The 18280-nt window shown below is 49.2% G+C and overlaps 1 protein-coding gene across 1 annotated transcript in view; it reads right to left on the reverse strand.

The window, feature by feature from the left end:
- Nucleotides 1-3846: 3846 nt before the first annotated feature.
- FAM20C (family with sequence similarity 20, member C) overlaps nt 3847-18280 on the reverse strand; it is a 62046-nt gene continuing 47612 nt past the window's right edge. Inside the window, exons 6-12 of the mRNA XM_009886185.1 lie at nt 17303-17395; nt 15399-15514; nt 7011-7191; nt 6301-6410; nt 4746-4827; nt 4595-4654; nt 3847-4169 (exon numbers count right to left, since the gene is read on the reverse strand). Of these exons, the coding sequence (XP_009884487.1) occupies nt 3917-4169; nt 4595-4654; nt 4746-4827; nt 6301-6410; nt 7011-7191; nt 15399-15514; nt 17303-17395 (895 nt within the window). The 3' untranslated portion in view covers nt 3847-3916. The remainder of the gene's footprint in view (nt 4170-4594; nt 4655-4745; nt 4828-6300; nt 6411-7010; nt 7192-15398; nt 15515-17302; nt 17396-18280) is intronic.

Here is an 18280-nt window from a genome sequence, read left to right on the forward strand (position 1 = left end):
GTAATAAATCATTTAAGCTTATAGCTAAGGAAGCCACGAGGAAGCCAGAGAGACTCGTCATCTGTAAATGGGGCAGTGAAAGAAGATAATGGGCCTAAATCTTGCTCCTGTAAAACTCACTGACTTCACTGGTCAGGAAGGAGTTGCTTCAGTCTCAGCGGAAAGGGGTCTGATCCGGTCTGGAAGACGACGCGAACTTCACTGACATCTCCTTCAGGCTCGCAGCTCGCACATACCCCTCGGGCTCTGCCCGCCTCTGCCCATCACAACACTGATATACCCAATTCAAACAATGAGAGCTCTTTTATTTTATTTTTTTATTTAATTTGTGCCAATTTCCTTTGATGCCTAAATAACAGAAAAACAGCAAAACAAAATAAGTCTCTCATCTGAATTACTCCGGAGAATACAGTAAGCTATTCTAGGCTGGCAGATACAGTTGTAATTAGGTGCTTTTAGAAGCCTACTATCTATTTTTATCTGTTATTTATTGTGCAGACTATATTTATTGTGCTGAACGCGTTATGCCCCTGTAGGCTGCTGCAGATTTCTCGGTGCCTTACTGCCAGGGTGCTGTCCTACACCCGCTTTTGAGATTCGGAGACAAACCGATTGGATTCTGACATTTATTTATCTCCTTAGAGCGAATCTCTTTGTCTGCCAGAGACGTGGGGCTCCTCAGGGGATGCTACACCGTGCCACGCTAATCCTCCGCGGTTCACGGGTTACTGACCTAATGCGCAACGACAGCCCTTCCGCAGCCATCGCCGTGCGCCGCCGCCATCCGCTCTCACCTCTCTCTCTCACGGAGAGCAGCACCTCTGCGCACCAAACCCACCGCGTCCCCCCGGCGAGACCCCCCCAACCGGCTGTCCCCGTGTTTGGGGAGAGGACGCTCAGGCCAGCGGCTCGCTCCGTGCCGGGCCACGCAGACGCACCCCGACAGCGGGGGTTTGTCCCCCCGGGGCTGAGCAGAGCTGTTCTCGGGGCTGCCATAGCCCACGGGCGGAAAGGCAGAGCCACACGCTCACTCCCCGGCTCGTTTCCCGTCCGTCGTGCCCACTCACCCCTGCCCACGGAGGAACGACGTATCAGAACAAGGCAATAATTCTTTTCCCTTCCCAAACACGCAGAAAATTAATATGAGTCAAAGCTCGAGCTGCCCGGCAGCGGGAACGCAAACACACCAGAGCTTCCCGCTAAGTACCGAGAAGCAACTCCACAGCTTGGTTAATTAATCAGCCCTTCCGCTGCTTGAGATAACCCCCGGGGGAGCGCCGTGCCCCCGTGCCCCCGTGCCCCCAGCTCCCCGCCGCGCAGAGGGCGCGGGCTCAGCTCTCGCGGAGCACTCTGCCCGTGGGTCGGGTCCCACTGCCCCGATGGGGTTAATTCACCCAATTTCTCCTCGGAGGCAGGGGGGGAAGGAAATCTCTCCCAGTTCGTAGCTACTGTCTCCCTTCTTCCAAGATGCTGGCATGTCTCCATCCCAAAGAAAAGCCTCCTCAGGACTGGAGACAGGAAGACTAGAAAGCCGCGGCACAGAATTGCCGGGGGAAGCCCCAAAGCTCAGGAAAGGAGAGAAAGCGGAGAGCGTACAGAGCTGGTTACGGTACGGCAAGGATGAGTGCCCTTTAGTTAACTGCTCTACAGAAACACGACCAATGCTGCTCAGAGAAGCCCAGAACGGGTTCCTGACAGTGTTCCCACCCCCGAGGGCGCCGGGCAGGCTGTGCCAGCCCTGCAGCGGAACCAGCTACAGCCCGGCCTCCAAAGGACAGAGCCCTTCGCTGTACCTGCTCCTCTCCGAGGCGAGAGGCTGCCGAGTGCTGTTAGCCCAAAGATCAGGTTTGCGGCCCCAGAAAGCAGAGCCGTGGCCGGGGGGCAATTCCACAGCCCCGGCACAAGCTCCAGTGCGAAACAGCCGCACCCGCGGCAAACCCACCGCGCGGCATTGAGGATAAAGCAAGGACAACATCACCCATTTCACCTTTTAAAAACCCAAAGTTTGGGGCTTTTTGGCCACCAGAGAGTGAGTGAGCTGCAGTGCCAGTGCGGCATTAGAGACCATCCTCACTGCCACGGGTGGCTCTCAGAGGGGGAAAAAAAAGCCATGGGGTGACACAGACATTTCCCAAGTTCAGGGACACTTGTAGAATCCAAGATGTTCCGTTGTCTTTGTATGCCATGTATGTAAGAGCTCTGGGAATTTGAAATGGGCAGGGAAATAGCGAAAGATGGGTTTTTAGTGACTATACATCAACGCAAGAAATGAATGAGACTATAGAGCCGCTCTTTCTCTCATTCATAATGCCAATACGCTGAAATGCCCACAGCTGGTCTATCTGGCTACAAGCTCTTAAAGTATATGTTTATAAATCCCTGAGAAGAAAGACATAAAATGAAACAACTGACAGATGTGAATTACAGTTGTGATGAATATTGTCATAATAAACTCTCCCCTCACCCACCAGAGCGACGAGGCACTCCTTCTGTACACCACGTTTCCACAAGGCAAACACGGCCACGTGGTCAATTTGCCGCTTGCTTTGGGGCCGACAGTCTCCACACATATTACATGAACTCAGCTGAACGTGATTCAGAACTATCTGGTTAAGACTACCACGTTTCTGGATCATTTGGGCCGAGATTTTCCGGGTGGCGCAAAGGCTTCTGCTGCCCCCGGGAGAGGAGCTGCCGGACGGAAAGCCTCTGGGCGCTGCGTCGAGCCGAAAGCTGCCAGAGGTGCTGCTCTACGGCCCCATTCTACAGCTCTAATCGCAAGAGGAAGGGATGCTGAAACGACAGTCAAAACGATGCTTTCATACGAAAGATCAGCCGTTTCCAACACCATGGTCCTTATCGGAGCTGTATATGCATCACCAGTTCCCTACGTTGGCTCCGCCGCTGTTGCTACAAAAGGGGACACCGACATAACCACCGGCTTCTGCAAGCCCTGGCTGGCGAGCCCAGCTCCGCTCCGAGCAACATTTCCAGCGAAAAATGAATCCGTTTAGACACGACGGCTACACATTTTGCCATATCTTTATTGCACTTTTACCACGTTGCAAACAATTCCACAAAAATGCTGCAAAAGTAAGCCTAGGGCTGCCGAGAGCAGCTTTTTACCCATATATGTATATATTTACACAAAACTATCAAAAGCAAAGTTGAAAAGTAGCAGCTCAGCTATGATAGTCTAGAAAGATAAGAGCTGCCACCTCCTCATGGACAAATAGTACAACTCGTCATTTTACATCACTTTGTAAAACCAACATTCAAGTATTCCTGTCAATGCACAATTAGTGAAATTCCCTTCCGGTAACCACTGTTTATTATTATAATAATTATTTTTTTGCTTTTAAAAGTTTGTAATGCCTTAACCCTTTAAATGCTGAGTAGCTGGGGGGAAAAAAGCATTCAATTTAAATAAGATACAGTGGATTAGAGCACTTAAAGGGTTAACACAAAATACTAAGTGGACTGTCACCACAAATAAAGTGTGAGTCACAAACCTATGCCGTCCCTCTTAGTTAATTTGGTAGGTAGGTCTGGGGTTTCATAGATATACCATATATAAATACAAAATATTAAGTAAAGGCCTCCTTTCTATACAAAAAGGACAGGAGGTGCTTTGCTGTAAGACCGTTGTCCGTCAGTGATCTCAGTATTTTCTGAATCTTTTCACAATCTCTCTTTAGGAACTAATGAAAAGCATCACGTTAGACTTATTTTTCTTAATGAACTAAGCCTTTGCAGAGTCTACACTTTACCTACTTTGGGAACAATTATATCTCGTTTCTGAATTCACTGAATTCACAAAGTGGCATATACAGTCTTTTGCAAGACTTTTTTTTTTTCTTTTTTCCTTTTTGAATCTTCTTTACTTGGCTGGTAAAAACGTAGTCTTGCGATTTCACTACCTCTCGGTCGTAACAGTGTTAACATCAGCGTTAAAGTCATTTTCAACCACATTGTCATAACCATCCTTTTCTATACAGTCACTAACAGCCTTGAGGACGATCCGCAGCCGCCTGTCCATCGCCTCCAAGTGAGGCTGGTAGAGAATGGGAGCTATCTTGTCTTTTAGTAAAGACTCCTTCATCAAGAGACTGAGTTTGTACTCCTCCTTGGCTAACAACTGTAATCGCAGATAGGTAGACTTCCTTATTCTAAGAGAAAAAGGAGAAGAAAAAATGCAAATCAGTATTCTCATCACTATTGGTCGTGACGGGGCTAAAAGGCTTATAGGCAGCACCGCGCTAACAGCGTAAAAACCTCGTTACGAGATGCGAGATGAGGAGAAGCAGGCGCTGCCACCGTCCCACTGAGCAGCTGGCCCCGTCACCGGGCCGGTCAGCGGGAGCCTCTCCGGCCACCGCTCCCTGCCGCGCTCCCGCACCGGCCTCAGCTCAGCACCCGCTGCGCCTGCTGCTGCCAGCGCTCGGGGCTCGCTCGGGTCGGGCTCACCGGGCAGGACCATGACATCTCCTCCTCTCCATGGCACGCAACAGAACATGCAGTCGGGCGTTTCAGCCCTTTCAGCCCCACCAGTGGAAACAGCTGCAGAAAATGGGAAACAAGTCTGGAAACATACCTGCAGCACTGGTTTAAAGGCACCAATATGGAAAGTTCGTCATGGGAATATTTTCCAAATCTGTTAAAAGAAAAGAGCAAGAACATGACAAAGGCTGTTTTAAAGACTAACTTTTTTCTTTTCCCCCAGAAAGATTATTAAAGGTATTTACCCTCTTCCATTATCTAAGTGGATAATAAATGTTTCATTTCCAAACTTCTCAAAGGTTTCGTAGTGATGTCGATCCATGTTACCTAGGGAAGAAAGAGAAAAGAAGGCTGTTCTCACTCCGGCTCACTGCCGAGCCTGCGGGCCAGGACAGGAGAAAAGTTCAGCAAGACGCCCGGTGCTGCCCCAGCACGACGGCCACGAAGAGCTGAGAAAGCCACCGGTCTGCTGAGCTCGTTTGCTTCTACTGCGGAAAGCCCCAAGCGTGCCGTACCGCAAGATGGGCTGTTTTCAAGTCCTCTGTAGCTTTTACACTTAAAAGCATTTATACTTAAAAGGACCCATCAGGAGACAACATGAACCTTCCCACCTTCCAGCAACCCCCTCCGGAGGTGCTGCTCCTCCAGAGCTTCATCAGTGCACCGGAGCGCTGCTGCTCCAGCCCTGGGCCAGCACGGCGCGCAGAGCAGCCAGGGAGCGAGCGCCGGGTGCGGGGCTTCGCTCAGGGAAAGGGCATCATCCTCCAAGCAGGGATTCTAATCCACGTGACTTTGCTAATATTGTGGTAAACTTCGTGAACCACAACCAAAACATCTTGTTTTATCTCAATTAGGGACTTGGTCTGAATTTTCCAGCTGCCCGGAAAGCCAAAATGATACCATGGCTCAACCATACAGGTCAGGACGCCACCGCAGTGGGACGGCAGACCAGCCCTCCTTGGGCACCCCCGGCAGGCAGACGTGGGATCCGCTTTTCAGTGTCACTGTGCAGAGCATTGGCGCCAAGCTACGGAGTTTGTCACCACGGCGGGGGGTCTTGAGCCATTTATAGATGCCGCATACGGCTCCTGAGCTGCGATTTGGCCTTTCCTGCTGCAGCCCATTGCAGCAATCTCAGCAGTGGCAATGGCAGAGGGTATGTCGGCGCTGGCACGTGTCCGAGCACCGAGTACGTCTGTTGGCACCTTACAGGGACATCAGCTGCAGCAGAACGGGTTTCACACGAGAACGCCTCAATGGTAACACTGAGGAGGCTTGGGATCGGTCACTATTACCTGCTTGTTAAGAATTATTTGATTCCAAACAGGTTACGTAAACAGAAAGAACTTCCCGATACATACCAGTTGCCTTCATAACAGCAACACCTCTCTTCTCCCCCTCTGACAGTTTACAGAGCAAGCAGCAAACTACTGCGGGTTGAAACCGGTGTGCGGGGAATGCAGAGTCCTCGCCTGTGCATGCAGGAGCTGCCGGTTACAACGGTGAGGCACTCGCTACAGCAAACCGTGAAGCCCTTAACTGCGGTGAGGGAGACCAGCCTGACCCGCGGTCATCACCACTCCGCGTTTCTGAACGTCTTTGTTCCTTTAATCTGCACTGATGGGAATACGTAACCACGTAAATCTGCATTCTCTCATAATCGGCCAGAACGGCACATACAGCAAACGCAGCTTCAACCACGCTTTAGCAAACTGCTGAGCTATGCAGAGCGGCAGAGAAAGGAATGGTTCTCATTCTAATTAAATGTTGCATTTAATTTTTGAAAGGGATGAAACATACCCATTAGGAAATCAAAAACTGTCATATCCATTACATCCAGGATTCTGGTCCCACTGTCATATGGGGGTGTTTGCTTAACCTCTTCACAATAATCTGGATCAACTTCCCATCTGAAAAAAACAATATTTTGATATCTTATGTGACAAAAAGCTTACTGAGTATTAAAAAAAATATTTTGCAAAGATCTAGTTGTATCACGTTCAATTGAGGGCAGGGTCGGGTAGAGGCAGCAAATTCTTCCGCCTGCTTCCAGCAATGCAGTAATGCAGATAGAGGTTGTGACTGATGAAAAAGGAAGAAAATCACAAGATTGAAAACTATCTGGTTAATAGCTTCAAGATTTAGGAGACCCACTGCACCAGCAGCCACAGGACGAAAACATCCGTGACCGGCTGAGGGCTGCGGATGGCAGTGGGCCTTTCTCCCTCTGACAGGACTCAGACAGGTCCCGCCGCATCCCGTCAAACCCAGCGGAGGGACCCGTCCCGGGAGGGAACGATGCCATTGAAGGACCTCTCAGGTTCGGGACCATAAGCTGGAGCTCCTTGCCAGCGTAAGTGCTCTGTCCCTTCCCAGGAGCGGGACCTGCTGCAGACGCAGATCTCTCCTAAGCCTCGATGCTTTGGGTCCGGCAGGGCAGGGACCGCAGCATTGGGTTATTTGCCCATCGCCCGGTGCAGCTGGCGAACCCTTTGCTCACCACTACTCACTCTGCTTTCTTGCGCTTGTGGTAGGAACGTCTCCAAGGGTTTCTCCACGTTTTCCTTTTAGCTAAAGACAAATCCGGTAGGAAAGCAGCTAGCGACCCTTCGATCTGGTCTGGTTTTCCACACAGGGCGTGCTCCGTTGAGCAGTAGTAGGAGCATTCCCCATAGAAGCAGATGTTGTTGGCTGGCAAAGAAAGAAAACAGTTTTAAAACCTACCCTTAAATTAGTGTTCAAGAATTCATAAAAGCACTGATGTATGTATGAGCAGAAATAAATCTCAGACCCAAAACCCCGTTACCACACATAGTTTTCTTCCACTGAAACCACTAGAAAGACACTCGTGTCAGCGCTGGGATCACGCCCTGGGCTGAGCTCTCTGTCACTAGTTCCAGTCTATTTGTATTAAAAGAAAACAATTTATTTTTTTTTAATCCTTCCCTTTCTTCTTCCATTTTGCCAGACTGATACATCCTTTGGGACCTATTTGTCACCCCAGGCTGGAACCCCAAATCCCATGGTTGAACGAGTGGCACGAGCACAAAATAAAGTCACCTTTCAAAATCTTGGCTTGTTTCTTTAAGAACAGAGAACGACATTTCATTCATTTACTTGCTGGTATGAGCAGAACTGGCATTTTTCCTAAGGAGAATTATTTACCGTGAAGACTCATGTGGGGGTGTGTGGAAGGTGGAAACAGCGCAGATGTAACTGGCAGCACACATCCCAAACACAAATTTCTTCCTCCACACATCACGTTACTCTAACAACCACAGAAGAAGAAGCTGCAGCAGGTTTTGGAGCGTGTGTTACCTTAAAACCTCCCCAAAGCTGCCACCACGTATTTCCATACCAACAGGAACACCCACCTCTTCCCCAGAACCCCCCTCCCAGGTGGATTCCCTGGGGGTGGGAGAGAGCAGCTCATCCCCAATCCCCACCAACGCTGGCCTAGGAACACGAACAGGAGCGCAATGCTCATCTTCTTGTCGGTGTGCTGCAACTCTTTCGACGTTGCTTTATGCACATGAAATGTCATCAGAGGAAGACTGTGCCCTTTCCTTATGGTAATGCACGAAGCTGAGAAGTCACGTTGCTTCCCGATTCCCCACAAGGCCTCTAAATTCAAATATTGCTTCTGAGCTGCTCTCCCTTTGGGCAGGATGGGGACACACGCGGCAGGAAGGGCTGGCGAACAGAGGGTGGTGATTTGCTGCCCGCCACCGAAGACGAGGGTGCTCGGAAAGGTAAGCTGGTGGGTTTTCATCGCAGCGGTGCCCTGCAGCACGCCGCCCCGCACATCACCCATCGCTGTGACGTCCCCCAGGTCCAGAGCCAACCTAGGGCCGGCGACGCGCCCGGCGGAGATGGCACAGTGCCGGCGGGCCACGGCAGGGAGACGATGAGTCAAGAGGACAGGGAGCAATACCGGTCCCGGAGATAACAGGAGGGAGGGAGAAGCAGGGCAAGGAGCTGCGGCTGGGGAAGGAGGAGAAGGGGAACACGGAAGAGCAGTGAGGTCTCGTGGTGGTTTTGATTGTATTAATTAACTGCATTATCTGAGAGCAACTGCTAACCTTGGAATTAGATCACATAATTGGACTAAAAGGCTGGTGTGCTACTGCTTGACAGTTTGTCTCCGCTCTTCATTTCCAAGCCTCTATTGATGGCCATCAGACTTGTCCATTAAGCTGTGATTACTCTACTCTGGACACGGCCTTCTCGAGCCCCTCTGCCGTGCCGGACTCAGCAGGGCCACCCATCCGTCCCTGCCCAGGGGCAGCTCCAGCCCCAACGCTCGATTTACATTCTCAGGGTTGGCTCATACCGCTTAAATACACCCTGACTCAGTCCAGAAATATTTACCCCGTGGTCAAAAACCTCGTTGACAATTATTGAAAGAGAAGTACTTCAGGGAAAAGCAAATGAAGAACAGAAATTACAAAAGGAAGGAAGGCAGCACTCAGCAAGTCTATGCTTTTAATTTTGTAATGTAAAGTGTCTTACCATGCCGAACATCCTTTCTTAAAAATTATTTTAAAAGCTTTTTCTTACATATATAGCATATTTAGTCCCCTAACATTTTAATTAAAGGAACGGCAGTTTGAGACTTCCCGTGAGCTAACAAGCGACCCTGCCCTTGGCCAGTAACTCACTCAGCTTGGCCAGTTCCTATGAACCCCAGCACAAATCCTGGTGCTGCTCATCACACGGTACCTCCATTAACTTCTGAACAGAAACCCCACTCATTTTTCCTTTTACGCAACTCAGTAATATAACTCGTATCTCTGAGAGTGACGTTTTGAAAACCTCTGCACAAAGGGCACGGGAAATGAGCAATCACTGTTAGGGACACTTGGGTTGAAGGGACTCTGGAGACCTCTGTCCCAGCTACACCTTCAGGCCAGCACTAACACCAGAGTCAGACCAGCGTTGCCTTCTCTTGTCCAGGTTAAACAAATCTGAAGCCCTCAGCTTCTCCTTGTACACCAGACACACCGGCTCCAGGACCGTCTCCGTGGCCCTCCTTTGGAGTCGCCCACTTCATCAGTCTAAACCCAGGTGTGAAGTCCCCATCCAGCCAAAGCCCACCTACCACAAGCCCTGGGTGTGCCGCCCTGCAGCCGGGAACCTCTCACGAGTTTCCTCCTCAAAAATGCTACCGCAGCATGGACTCAGCCCGGCTGCTGGAGGGCTGACACTGGTGCTTCAGCTTCATCTTTCAGCATCTTGGCAAAACCCGGCGGGCTTCACGCCTCCCTGTGAACCTCGTCCATAACTCGGGGCGCAGGTGAAGAGCTGTCCAAGCGCCTGTGGGCAGCGCCGCCAGCTGCAGAGGGCCTCCACAGAGGAGGCCCTTCGTAAGGTTGGGATATTCTCAGCCAACAAAAGCTGGGGAGGAACATCTGTGGTTTATACCCTTAAAAAGAAATTACTCCAGACAAAATATTTCAAGGGGTTCCAAGCTGCCCCAAGGGGTGATTTACGAGGAATCCCACAGAGATGCTGCAGGCTGCGGGGAAGCACGGCGGAGCTGGGAGACACGAGGAGCTCACCGCCGTCCCTGCGCCGCAGCGGGAGGACACGGCTGTCCCCTGCCACAGCCAGGGCTGGGGCCTGCCCCGGGGGAGTCAGCATCACCTGCTCGTCCCTGGGGGGAGAGAGCCCACGCAGGGTCATCTTCATCGTCTGAGACAACTTATCTGCCAGGGTTCCCGTGACCTGACTTCCAGCCGGCAGCGGGACGCCGATGCTCCGTTATCTGCCGCCGTAACGGTTTGGCAAAGAGCAAAAGGGCCGGTGCTGCCCCTCCCGCAGCCTCCGCCGCGCACCACCTAACTCTGACCTTTCAGGAAAGGAATTATATTAAACACGGCATTTTGCACGGTGGGAAGATAAATACCGTGTTTAATAGTTTGCTGCTGGATTTAACTTCGGGAACAATGAAACCTTGCTCCGTACTGTCAAGGAGGGCGGCTGGGGCTAATCACTTGACAGTAATCACACATCCGTACCCAGATAAACCGGCAGGAACGCTCGGGGGCTGCGGCAGCGATGGCATTCGCCACTGCGGAGCAACAGGGAGAGCACGGCTGCTGCCCGCAGCCCGCCGGCCGCTCTCCCCGCTCCTCCCGCCACTGCCCCATCGCCTGCGTCGGTCCTGCCGCCACGGCAGGGAGCCGCCGGCCACCCAGACAGCAAACTCACGGTAAAGCCACGAGGGCGTTTCTCGGTGAGAAGTGACTCTCAACAGCAAAGCCTTTTCCGTGGTACTTCATCTCTGCCGCTCCTGTCTCATTTCTGGGGGTAGTGGGGTGACATGACGCTCTATCTCAAGTTACTGTTGGAGAAACTAGCTGCTTAGAGCCATACAGAATAGACACCCCGATACACCTACCCCGGTTCTTATACAGAAGTGAGGCGAGTTCTTATTACAGGCAGTGAGATGAAGCAGCCCGAATTATCTGGGGAAACAGTCGTTTTTATGGTTTCTTAAAAAAGGTAAAAAAAAAAAAAGGAGGTACCAAATATAGCAAAAGACATTTCTGGTTGAAGACTTCAAGGTGCAGCAGCAAGCCTCTCCGGAACCTAAGAATGTGACCCACATTCCCCACAGCGGGCTGGGGGCGAACTTCCAGCTGGAGACACGAGCCCTTCGCCGGCAATCCCCCGCCAAGAGCGGCGCTCGGCCTTCCGCGGCCAAAAACCAGAGGGAAAGGGGAGACGAGGTCTAATTGGAGCGCAGTCCTTCTCCTCCCATTAAAATCGCCCAGCCCGTACGTTCCTCTCCCATAGGACGCGGGTGTTTCTGTACAGACCCCTGTCCCCACGTACGCTGCAAAAGGAGGGACCGGCAGGGGTGTGCGCCCCTGCGGAGCGGGCGGAGGTGGAGGGAGCGGCAGCGCTGGCGAAGCAGAAGGGGAGGGAAGTTTATATGTGCCGAAATGTTCAAACGCTGCCAATGTGCAACGTGCAAACTCCTTCTTCATTAAAAACCAAAACTGTTCCCCCAAAGCACCAGAGGCGAGAGAATCCCGAGCCGTGTAGCAAATGTCTGACTTTCATTATCTGAGGATGAACGGACACAATTTGTAATGAAATCCACGCAAAAAATCACGGTCTGGTGATCGAAACTCCCACTAATTACAACAATTAAGAACCAGAGTGTCTGTGTACTCATCTGCACACTTCCTGTGCGTCATCCCGAGAGCTGAACAATAATTCTTCTCAGGAAGAAAAGGAACAACTGGAGATACCTTAAAGCAAATTGCTTGGCAGAGCAATTCTTTCACTGAGATTTGCATGACTGTTAACAGAGGACATTTAGCAAGCCTGTGCAACTGGAGCACTGGAAAGAATCCTGAATATTTACTAAAGCAACGCATGAAAAGATCTTTCTTTTACCTGCTCAGAATAATAGCTAATTCAGAATTGCTATTGTTTGCTGAGAGGAGAAAAAAAAAATCCATAATCCCTCAGAACTGGTTAATATGAACAAAACCATAGTGCTTACTGGCTGTGTAACATGGATTTCTTTAAGCTGCTGCCTCAATTACTTCCAAAATGAAGGCTGACATCATTAATATGTCTCTTTTTTCCTAGCAAATTACCATTCATTTGTAAGAGTAGCGGGGCTACTGCAGTCTGCCCGACTGCAAAGGATGTAAAACTAATTTAAATAATTACTGACCTGATTCCATTTCTCGTGTTTAGTCCAAACTGCCTGGGAGTGCGCTTTTCTGCGGTCTGCGTGCTCCCCGCAGGCAGGGCCATGCCCGACCCCTCTGCCCGCAGCCGTCCCCGCTCCCCGCGGGCAGGCGGGACGCAGCGCCGCAGCCCCTGCCCAACGCGCGGACCCCCCGCACGGAGCCCCCATTCCCACGGGAGGGGCGAGATGGCCCAAGAGGGGAGACGCAGCGAGGTTTCTTCTGACCCGTCCCCACGCTGGTCCGGGGAAGGACACTGATGATGAGCATCATCAATATTTACCCTCCGAGGGTTTCCGCTGCAAAGAGCGGTCCCCCAGCCCCAGGGGAAGAGCTTTCTGTACAATCAATTACGTGTAGCGTTCGTTTAATTTTCCAAGATGTACACGGGTGCGTGGGGAGGGATATGTTGCCTGCAGGCACAAGGTGTCCCCAGGCCCATCGCCGCCGAGCACTGCTGGGGATGGAGAGGCAGAGACACAACCACCCCAAAGGGACCCCAGGAGCCTCCAGGGCTTTGCTCGGAGCGGCTCTTGCCATATGTGTCCGTATGGCACACCTCCATTTCTCAGCTTTGCAACCAGTTCTGCCTCAAAAGGGGAACGGATTTAAACTGGAAAAGGGGAGATTTAGGTGAGATATGAGGAAGAAATTGTTGCCTGTGCGGGTGGTGAGCCCCTGGGGCAGGTTGCCCCGAGAAGCTGTGGCTGCCCCATCCCTGGAGGTGTTCAAGGCCAGGTTGGACGGGGCTTGGAGCAACCTGGGCTGGGGGGAGGTGGCCCTGCCCAGGGCAGGGGGTGGCACTGGATGGGTTTCAAGGTCCCTTCCAACCTAAACCATTCTGTGATTCTGTGATTCTACGAAAACCAAGTGACTTTGGCACCCCTCATCTGCCAGAAGGGACAAGTCAGCCCCTCCCAGTCCCTCTCCACCCTCCCCCACCCTCCGCTTTTCCCTCTTCTGCCCTCAATCTGCTGCTTCAGCTGCCCGCTGGGTTTGTGAATTTGTTTCCAAATGCTTAATTTAGGACCTTTATTACTTTTTCATTAAGCATTAATTAATGCCTGCCTCTTAAGGTCAGTATGAAATACAAGACGGAGGTTGGGCATATGTTAATGAGAATCCGACTAATTAAACTGGGGACTTGCAGGCGGAACTCTGACAAGTAACCAACATGTTTTAAGCAAAGTATATTGATTTAGGAAATGTAAAATTGAAAGAAAAATTAATTGCTTAAGTGTTTTATTCTCCAGAAAAGCCTGATTCATAGTTAATCAAATATTTTAATTGAATTTATCTGAGGCCTCTAAATAAATTTGAATAAAGGATTATGCTTGGATCACCCCTTGGATGTCTGGAATTTCATAATGACAAGATAACGATCTTCATCCGAACCGGCAGCCTCAACTCTGCATTGCCGTGCCCTGCCTGCTGCAAGCTGCCCAGAACTTGAGTACAGTTTTGTAACTCTCAGAAATCACTCAAGTTCAGCCCCAAGCCTCGATACACAACCTGGGAAGACTAGAAAGGCAGCAAACGAATCTGTGTCTTACTTGCTAAAACGGGAATAAAATGATTTGTATTTCAAATGAGCCAAAGTACCTTGTGCACATAAACGGTCACGAGATTTTTTTTGCCACCTTTTGTGTGTGATTGTTTGGCCACAAAAAAAAAAAAAAAAAAATCAAGCCCAAAAAATGTAGAGAGACAGAGAGGGAGCGGAAGAGAAAGCAAGTGCCCAGCACACAGGAATGTCTGCACATCAGGGTTGGTGCGCGCTGTCACCACGTACCGTCACCATGACTGTACATGTAAAATCGGAGCGCTTATAACACCGGGTAAGATGAAACCTCCTGTAATTCTGTCATGTATTTTACAAGTGAAGTTACTGGAATAAATAACTGTCTGCTCAACTGTGTGTCCCGCAGAGCTGAACATAAATATGGAGCTAAAAATAAAAGCCATAATAATGACTTTATTGGTGATCACAAAAGTGTGATAATCATTTTAAGAGAGAAAGCTCTGCAACGACAGGGCTCCGGTTTCTAGCTAACAGCAATAGATTACAGTTACGTCGGGAGAAACTGTAATTAAGCCTCTGGATCGTGACTTTAGGGGTCGGGGCTAAAGAGCTTCTGCCCAATCACCCACAGAGCAAGGGAGAGCTCTCCGGAGACTTCTGCTCCAGATTGCCTGTTACACAAGTCACAGCCCGAGTTCAGCAAAGCCCGTTCGCACGCAGCTGAAATCATACGAGTGAACCTCACTGGAACATAGCTACACGCTCTACATTGAACGCTTCCCTGGGTAGTCCTTCTCTTAAGAACACAATTAAGCGTGCATTTTTGTGCCTTAACTCAGAGCCTTGGTTTCCCCCCCCCAGCAGCCCAGATGCTCAACAGAGAGGACACCGCTTTCTCCCACCCTTTCCCATCTTCACCTATTCCAGATGTATATTCTGGGACGCAGGGCATGGTTTTACCCTGTGTTTGTAAAACTCCCACCCTGTGGAGTTCCATCCTTGGCTGAGGCCACCAGATGTTGTGAAAGAGTGAAAAGGAATAGAAGCCAAGAGTGGTACCAGCTCCTGGGGTCGGCCCTCAAAGCAAGAACAAGGACCAGGAACAATTCAGGTCACTTTTACTCTGGCCTCTGCCCAGCGGAGAATCTGAGCTGGAAGCAGGATATGTTACATGTCTATTTGCTTGATTTTTTTCAAAGTCCTGTTGTAACAAAAACTGAGGTTCATGACTCTGAGAAAATTAGGTTTTGGTCCTCCAGTCAAAACCGAGCAATAAATGCATCTGACCAACAGAAATGACGGATCACATTGCAGTAGAAAAAAAAAAGCCTAAATAACTAATGGGCCAAGTAATAAGGTTTTGGGTAAACTGAGAGCAACAGAAGAAATTGCTTTAGAAATTGCTCTACATAAAACATTTGTTGAATACATTGCTTTTGTGAACATAAAAGCCTGTCTCTGCGGATAATTTGTCACGGGGAAAAGGCACTCAATTCAAAACAATAAAGTCTTCTTTGTAGGCTATGTCTCTACATTTATTTTCATTCAAAGGTCTAGAAGACAGTTCTATTAGAAATATCTGAGCAGTTAAGCAATCTACACATTGTTCCCTTAAGTACGTGTTCGGCGGGATAGAAAGAATATAGTGCAATTTCCAAGACTACCTGGTGAGATGAAAAACGTTCTCCACAGTTTCTTGTCACGAGTAACATCTCGTATTTCTCTCGTCATGTTAACCAGTCTACCTGCAACTGGGGGCACGCGGCGGAAATCCAGGATCCTGGAAAAGAAAGAAAAGAGACAGTTTATGTAAAGGATTAAAATATAATGACGGTGATAGGTTTTAGGAAGGTTCATTGCACTCTGAAGGCACATTTATCTGTGGTCTTCAAGGAGTAAAAAGCCCATCCACTTTAAACTGGCTAATCCTTCATATAATATATTACAAAATATGTCCTGAATACGATCAGCTCTGACTTGCCTACCCAGTATGGAGCAGAAGCAAAATACAGAAGACTATGGGGACACATTGTTCCGTGAAAAAAATGAGGATACATAGAATTCCAGAAACAAGAGACAGCAGAAACTTATTTTTGATTTTGTGCTACTTCAGGATTGCTATAACATGCATTTTGCTCACCGATTTTTTTAAGTGACTTGAGGAATGGGATTTCAGCCTCTTTCTTCTGTAAACACCACCTAATAGTAATTTTCTTTTTCTGACAGTCTTAGTATTTGTTTGATTTATTTGCTTCTGCTCCTCTCTGTTTTAATACCCTTACACCAACCTAAACAATCTCCCTGAGACCAGAAATTTTCCCACAGGTGAAGACTGGGTGAGGGGCTCTTCTCTACCCCAAACTCCCCCACCTGAGTAGCTCATTAAAAACTCCCTGCGAGGCATTGCTATTAGATACAGTAAAAGAGCAAAGTCCCCACAGAAAGCCTCCCCACAGGTGCAGTTTTTACGTCCACTGTCTGCTGATAAGATTTTCTACACTGGGCAGCAACTGCTTTTTCCGCCTGGTGTGTGGATATTTAACATACCTCCCTGCAGGAACTCCATTAATGTTTTTTCCTACAGCACCATCTGCTTAAAACTGCAATATAAAGTATAAAGCAGAAGGGACCGACACCAAGGTCAACAACAACAGAATACAGGGGATCCTTGAAGGATCTGCCCAGGACGGCTCTTAACGGCAAATCTACCCCGTGCCCCGCTGGTTCCCTCATCCAAACCACTGACCCAGAAGGCAGCAATCCTACACGCGCCCCCAAATAATTTGTGGCCCCAAAGCCTCAAGCTTTTGCAAGGCGGTTTCGTGGCACTTCCGGGTGTGAAAGATGTTTCAGTTCTAACTCAGGCTGTGAAATGCCATGGTTTCTAGCCAGACTGTTAATAATTCATCCTTAATTATTAATTCCCGCTCCTAATCGGGGTGGGCTGAGAGGGCTGCAACCCCTTCCCAGCCTTGGGGTATCCACCATACCCTGCACCACCCCTCCCCGGGGGCACGTTTTCAGCTAACAGGAGCACGGGCTGGCCACCGTTGCCCTCTCCTTCCCACTAACTCGTGGCCAAAATAGCCTCCTGACGTGGGACGGCCCCGGCTTTTGGCTGCGAAACCAGAACTCCCTCCCACCTCAGCTGTTCCTCTCCGAATGCTCACACCGTCCCCCATGTCTCGTTGGGACCTGTGTGCCCTGCAGCTAATTGGGGTGAGCCAGACTCCCGTCGCACTCATGCGACATCTTCCCCGGCAGACGGGTCCTCTCCATGTGCACTTCAAGATCACCGGGGAAATTCATTTCTCAGCTTCTCTTCAATATCATTTCTCTTTCTTTTTGAGAATTACTTATTGCCAGGTTTCTCATTCCCAGAGCAAGTCACATTTCCTAATTATTAATTCACCCTTTCATCATCTGTCGTTTCATTTATTCATGGCGTTTGCCCACCTTTGTTCCATTTTTCCCTTTTTTAAAAGGAATTCAGTTACGGGGCTGGCCAAGAGCAGCAACCTATCACAATATTTCTACTTTTCTTTTACTGCAAATCCATTTTACTTGCCTGTCCAAATGAAATGCTGCTATTTCTGCATTATGTCTTTCATAGTCTGAGAAATAAAAAAAGTCAGGCGGGGTTTCTTGTTCTCTGGTTTGTCTGCAAAGAAAAACAAGGCAAGTGTTTTAATGAAGGGTTGGCATTTCTAAAGAGCAGTACTCAGTCATCAGCATGTTATTCAGGAGTTCGGCATTGTTTGCTTAATGGCAGGCCTTTAAATACCTCCTGTGTGCATTATTTGCCAGGTAGCCTGCATTTTATCTTCTTTTTTAAACTACTGTAACAAAAAAATAGGAATTTGAGACTTGTGCACGCAGGCTGCTGTCACAAAGCTATTCCACTCAAGACTCTCGCTCTATTTAACAAGACTCGTTTCATCACTCTCAAACATTTCATTAGTGATAGCGGTGAAGACAATGCCGTTTCATTAAATTATCATTAACTGTAATTATGAAATTTCCAAAAGTAATAACATTTTTCTTTCATCTGTGGCAGCCATGCAGCTCCTATCTAAACCACGACTCTCCCTTTGTATTACTTAGAGCCCAAAGTGACATGTTTTTCTCCTTTCAGAAGAAATGGGATCATTGCAGTTTGACGGCCACGACACATGTCATGTTTCAAAGAACATTAACAAGACTGTGCTCCAGAGAGGATGCAGAATTTGTTGTTTCTTCAGCTTAAGAACCAATAAAAATTGTCATTCTGATGGAAATAGAAAGGCTAAAGCGTCAACACCGCACTCAATGGAAAACAGAAAGCTCTGTGCAACAGAGGAGCGGATCTTGGTCTCACTTTAGGCAATTTCCAGTCCTGATGGCTTTTGGATGGAGCACAACTCAGGCAGTTGACCAGTACAACATCTGGGCCCCACCTCAACCCGCATCATGCCCTATTTTGAAGCCTTAAACGGGAGCTAAGCGGCGCAAAGCTGTTCCACAGAGCATCTGCAAGGGAGGACAGTTTCCCAGAAGAGGAAAACAA

The sequence above is a fragment of the Charadrius vociferus genome, unplaced genomic scaffold (assembly GCF_000708025.1).
Source record: "Charadrius vociferus isolate BGI_N301 unplaced genomic scaffold, ASM70802v2 scaffold430, whole genome shotgun sequence".
NCBI lineage: Eukaryota > Metazoa > Chordata > Aves > Charadriiformes > Charadriidae > Charadrius > Charadrius vociferus.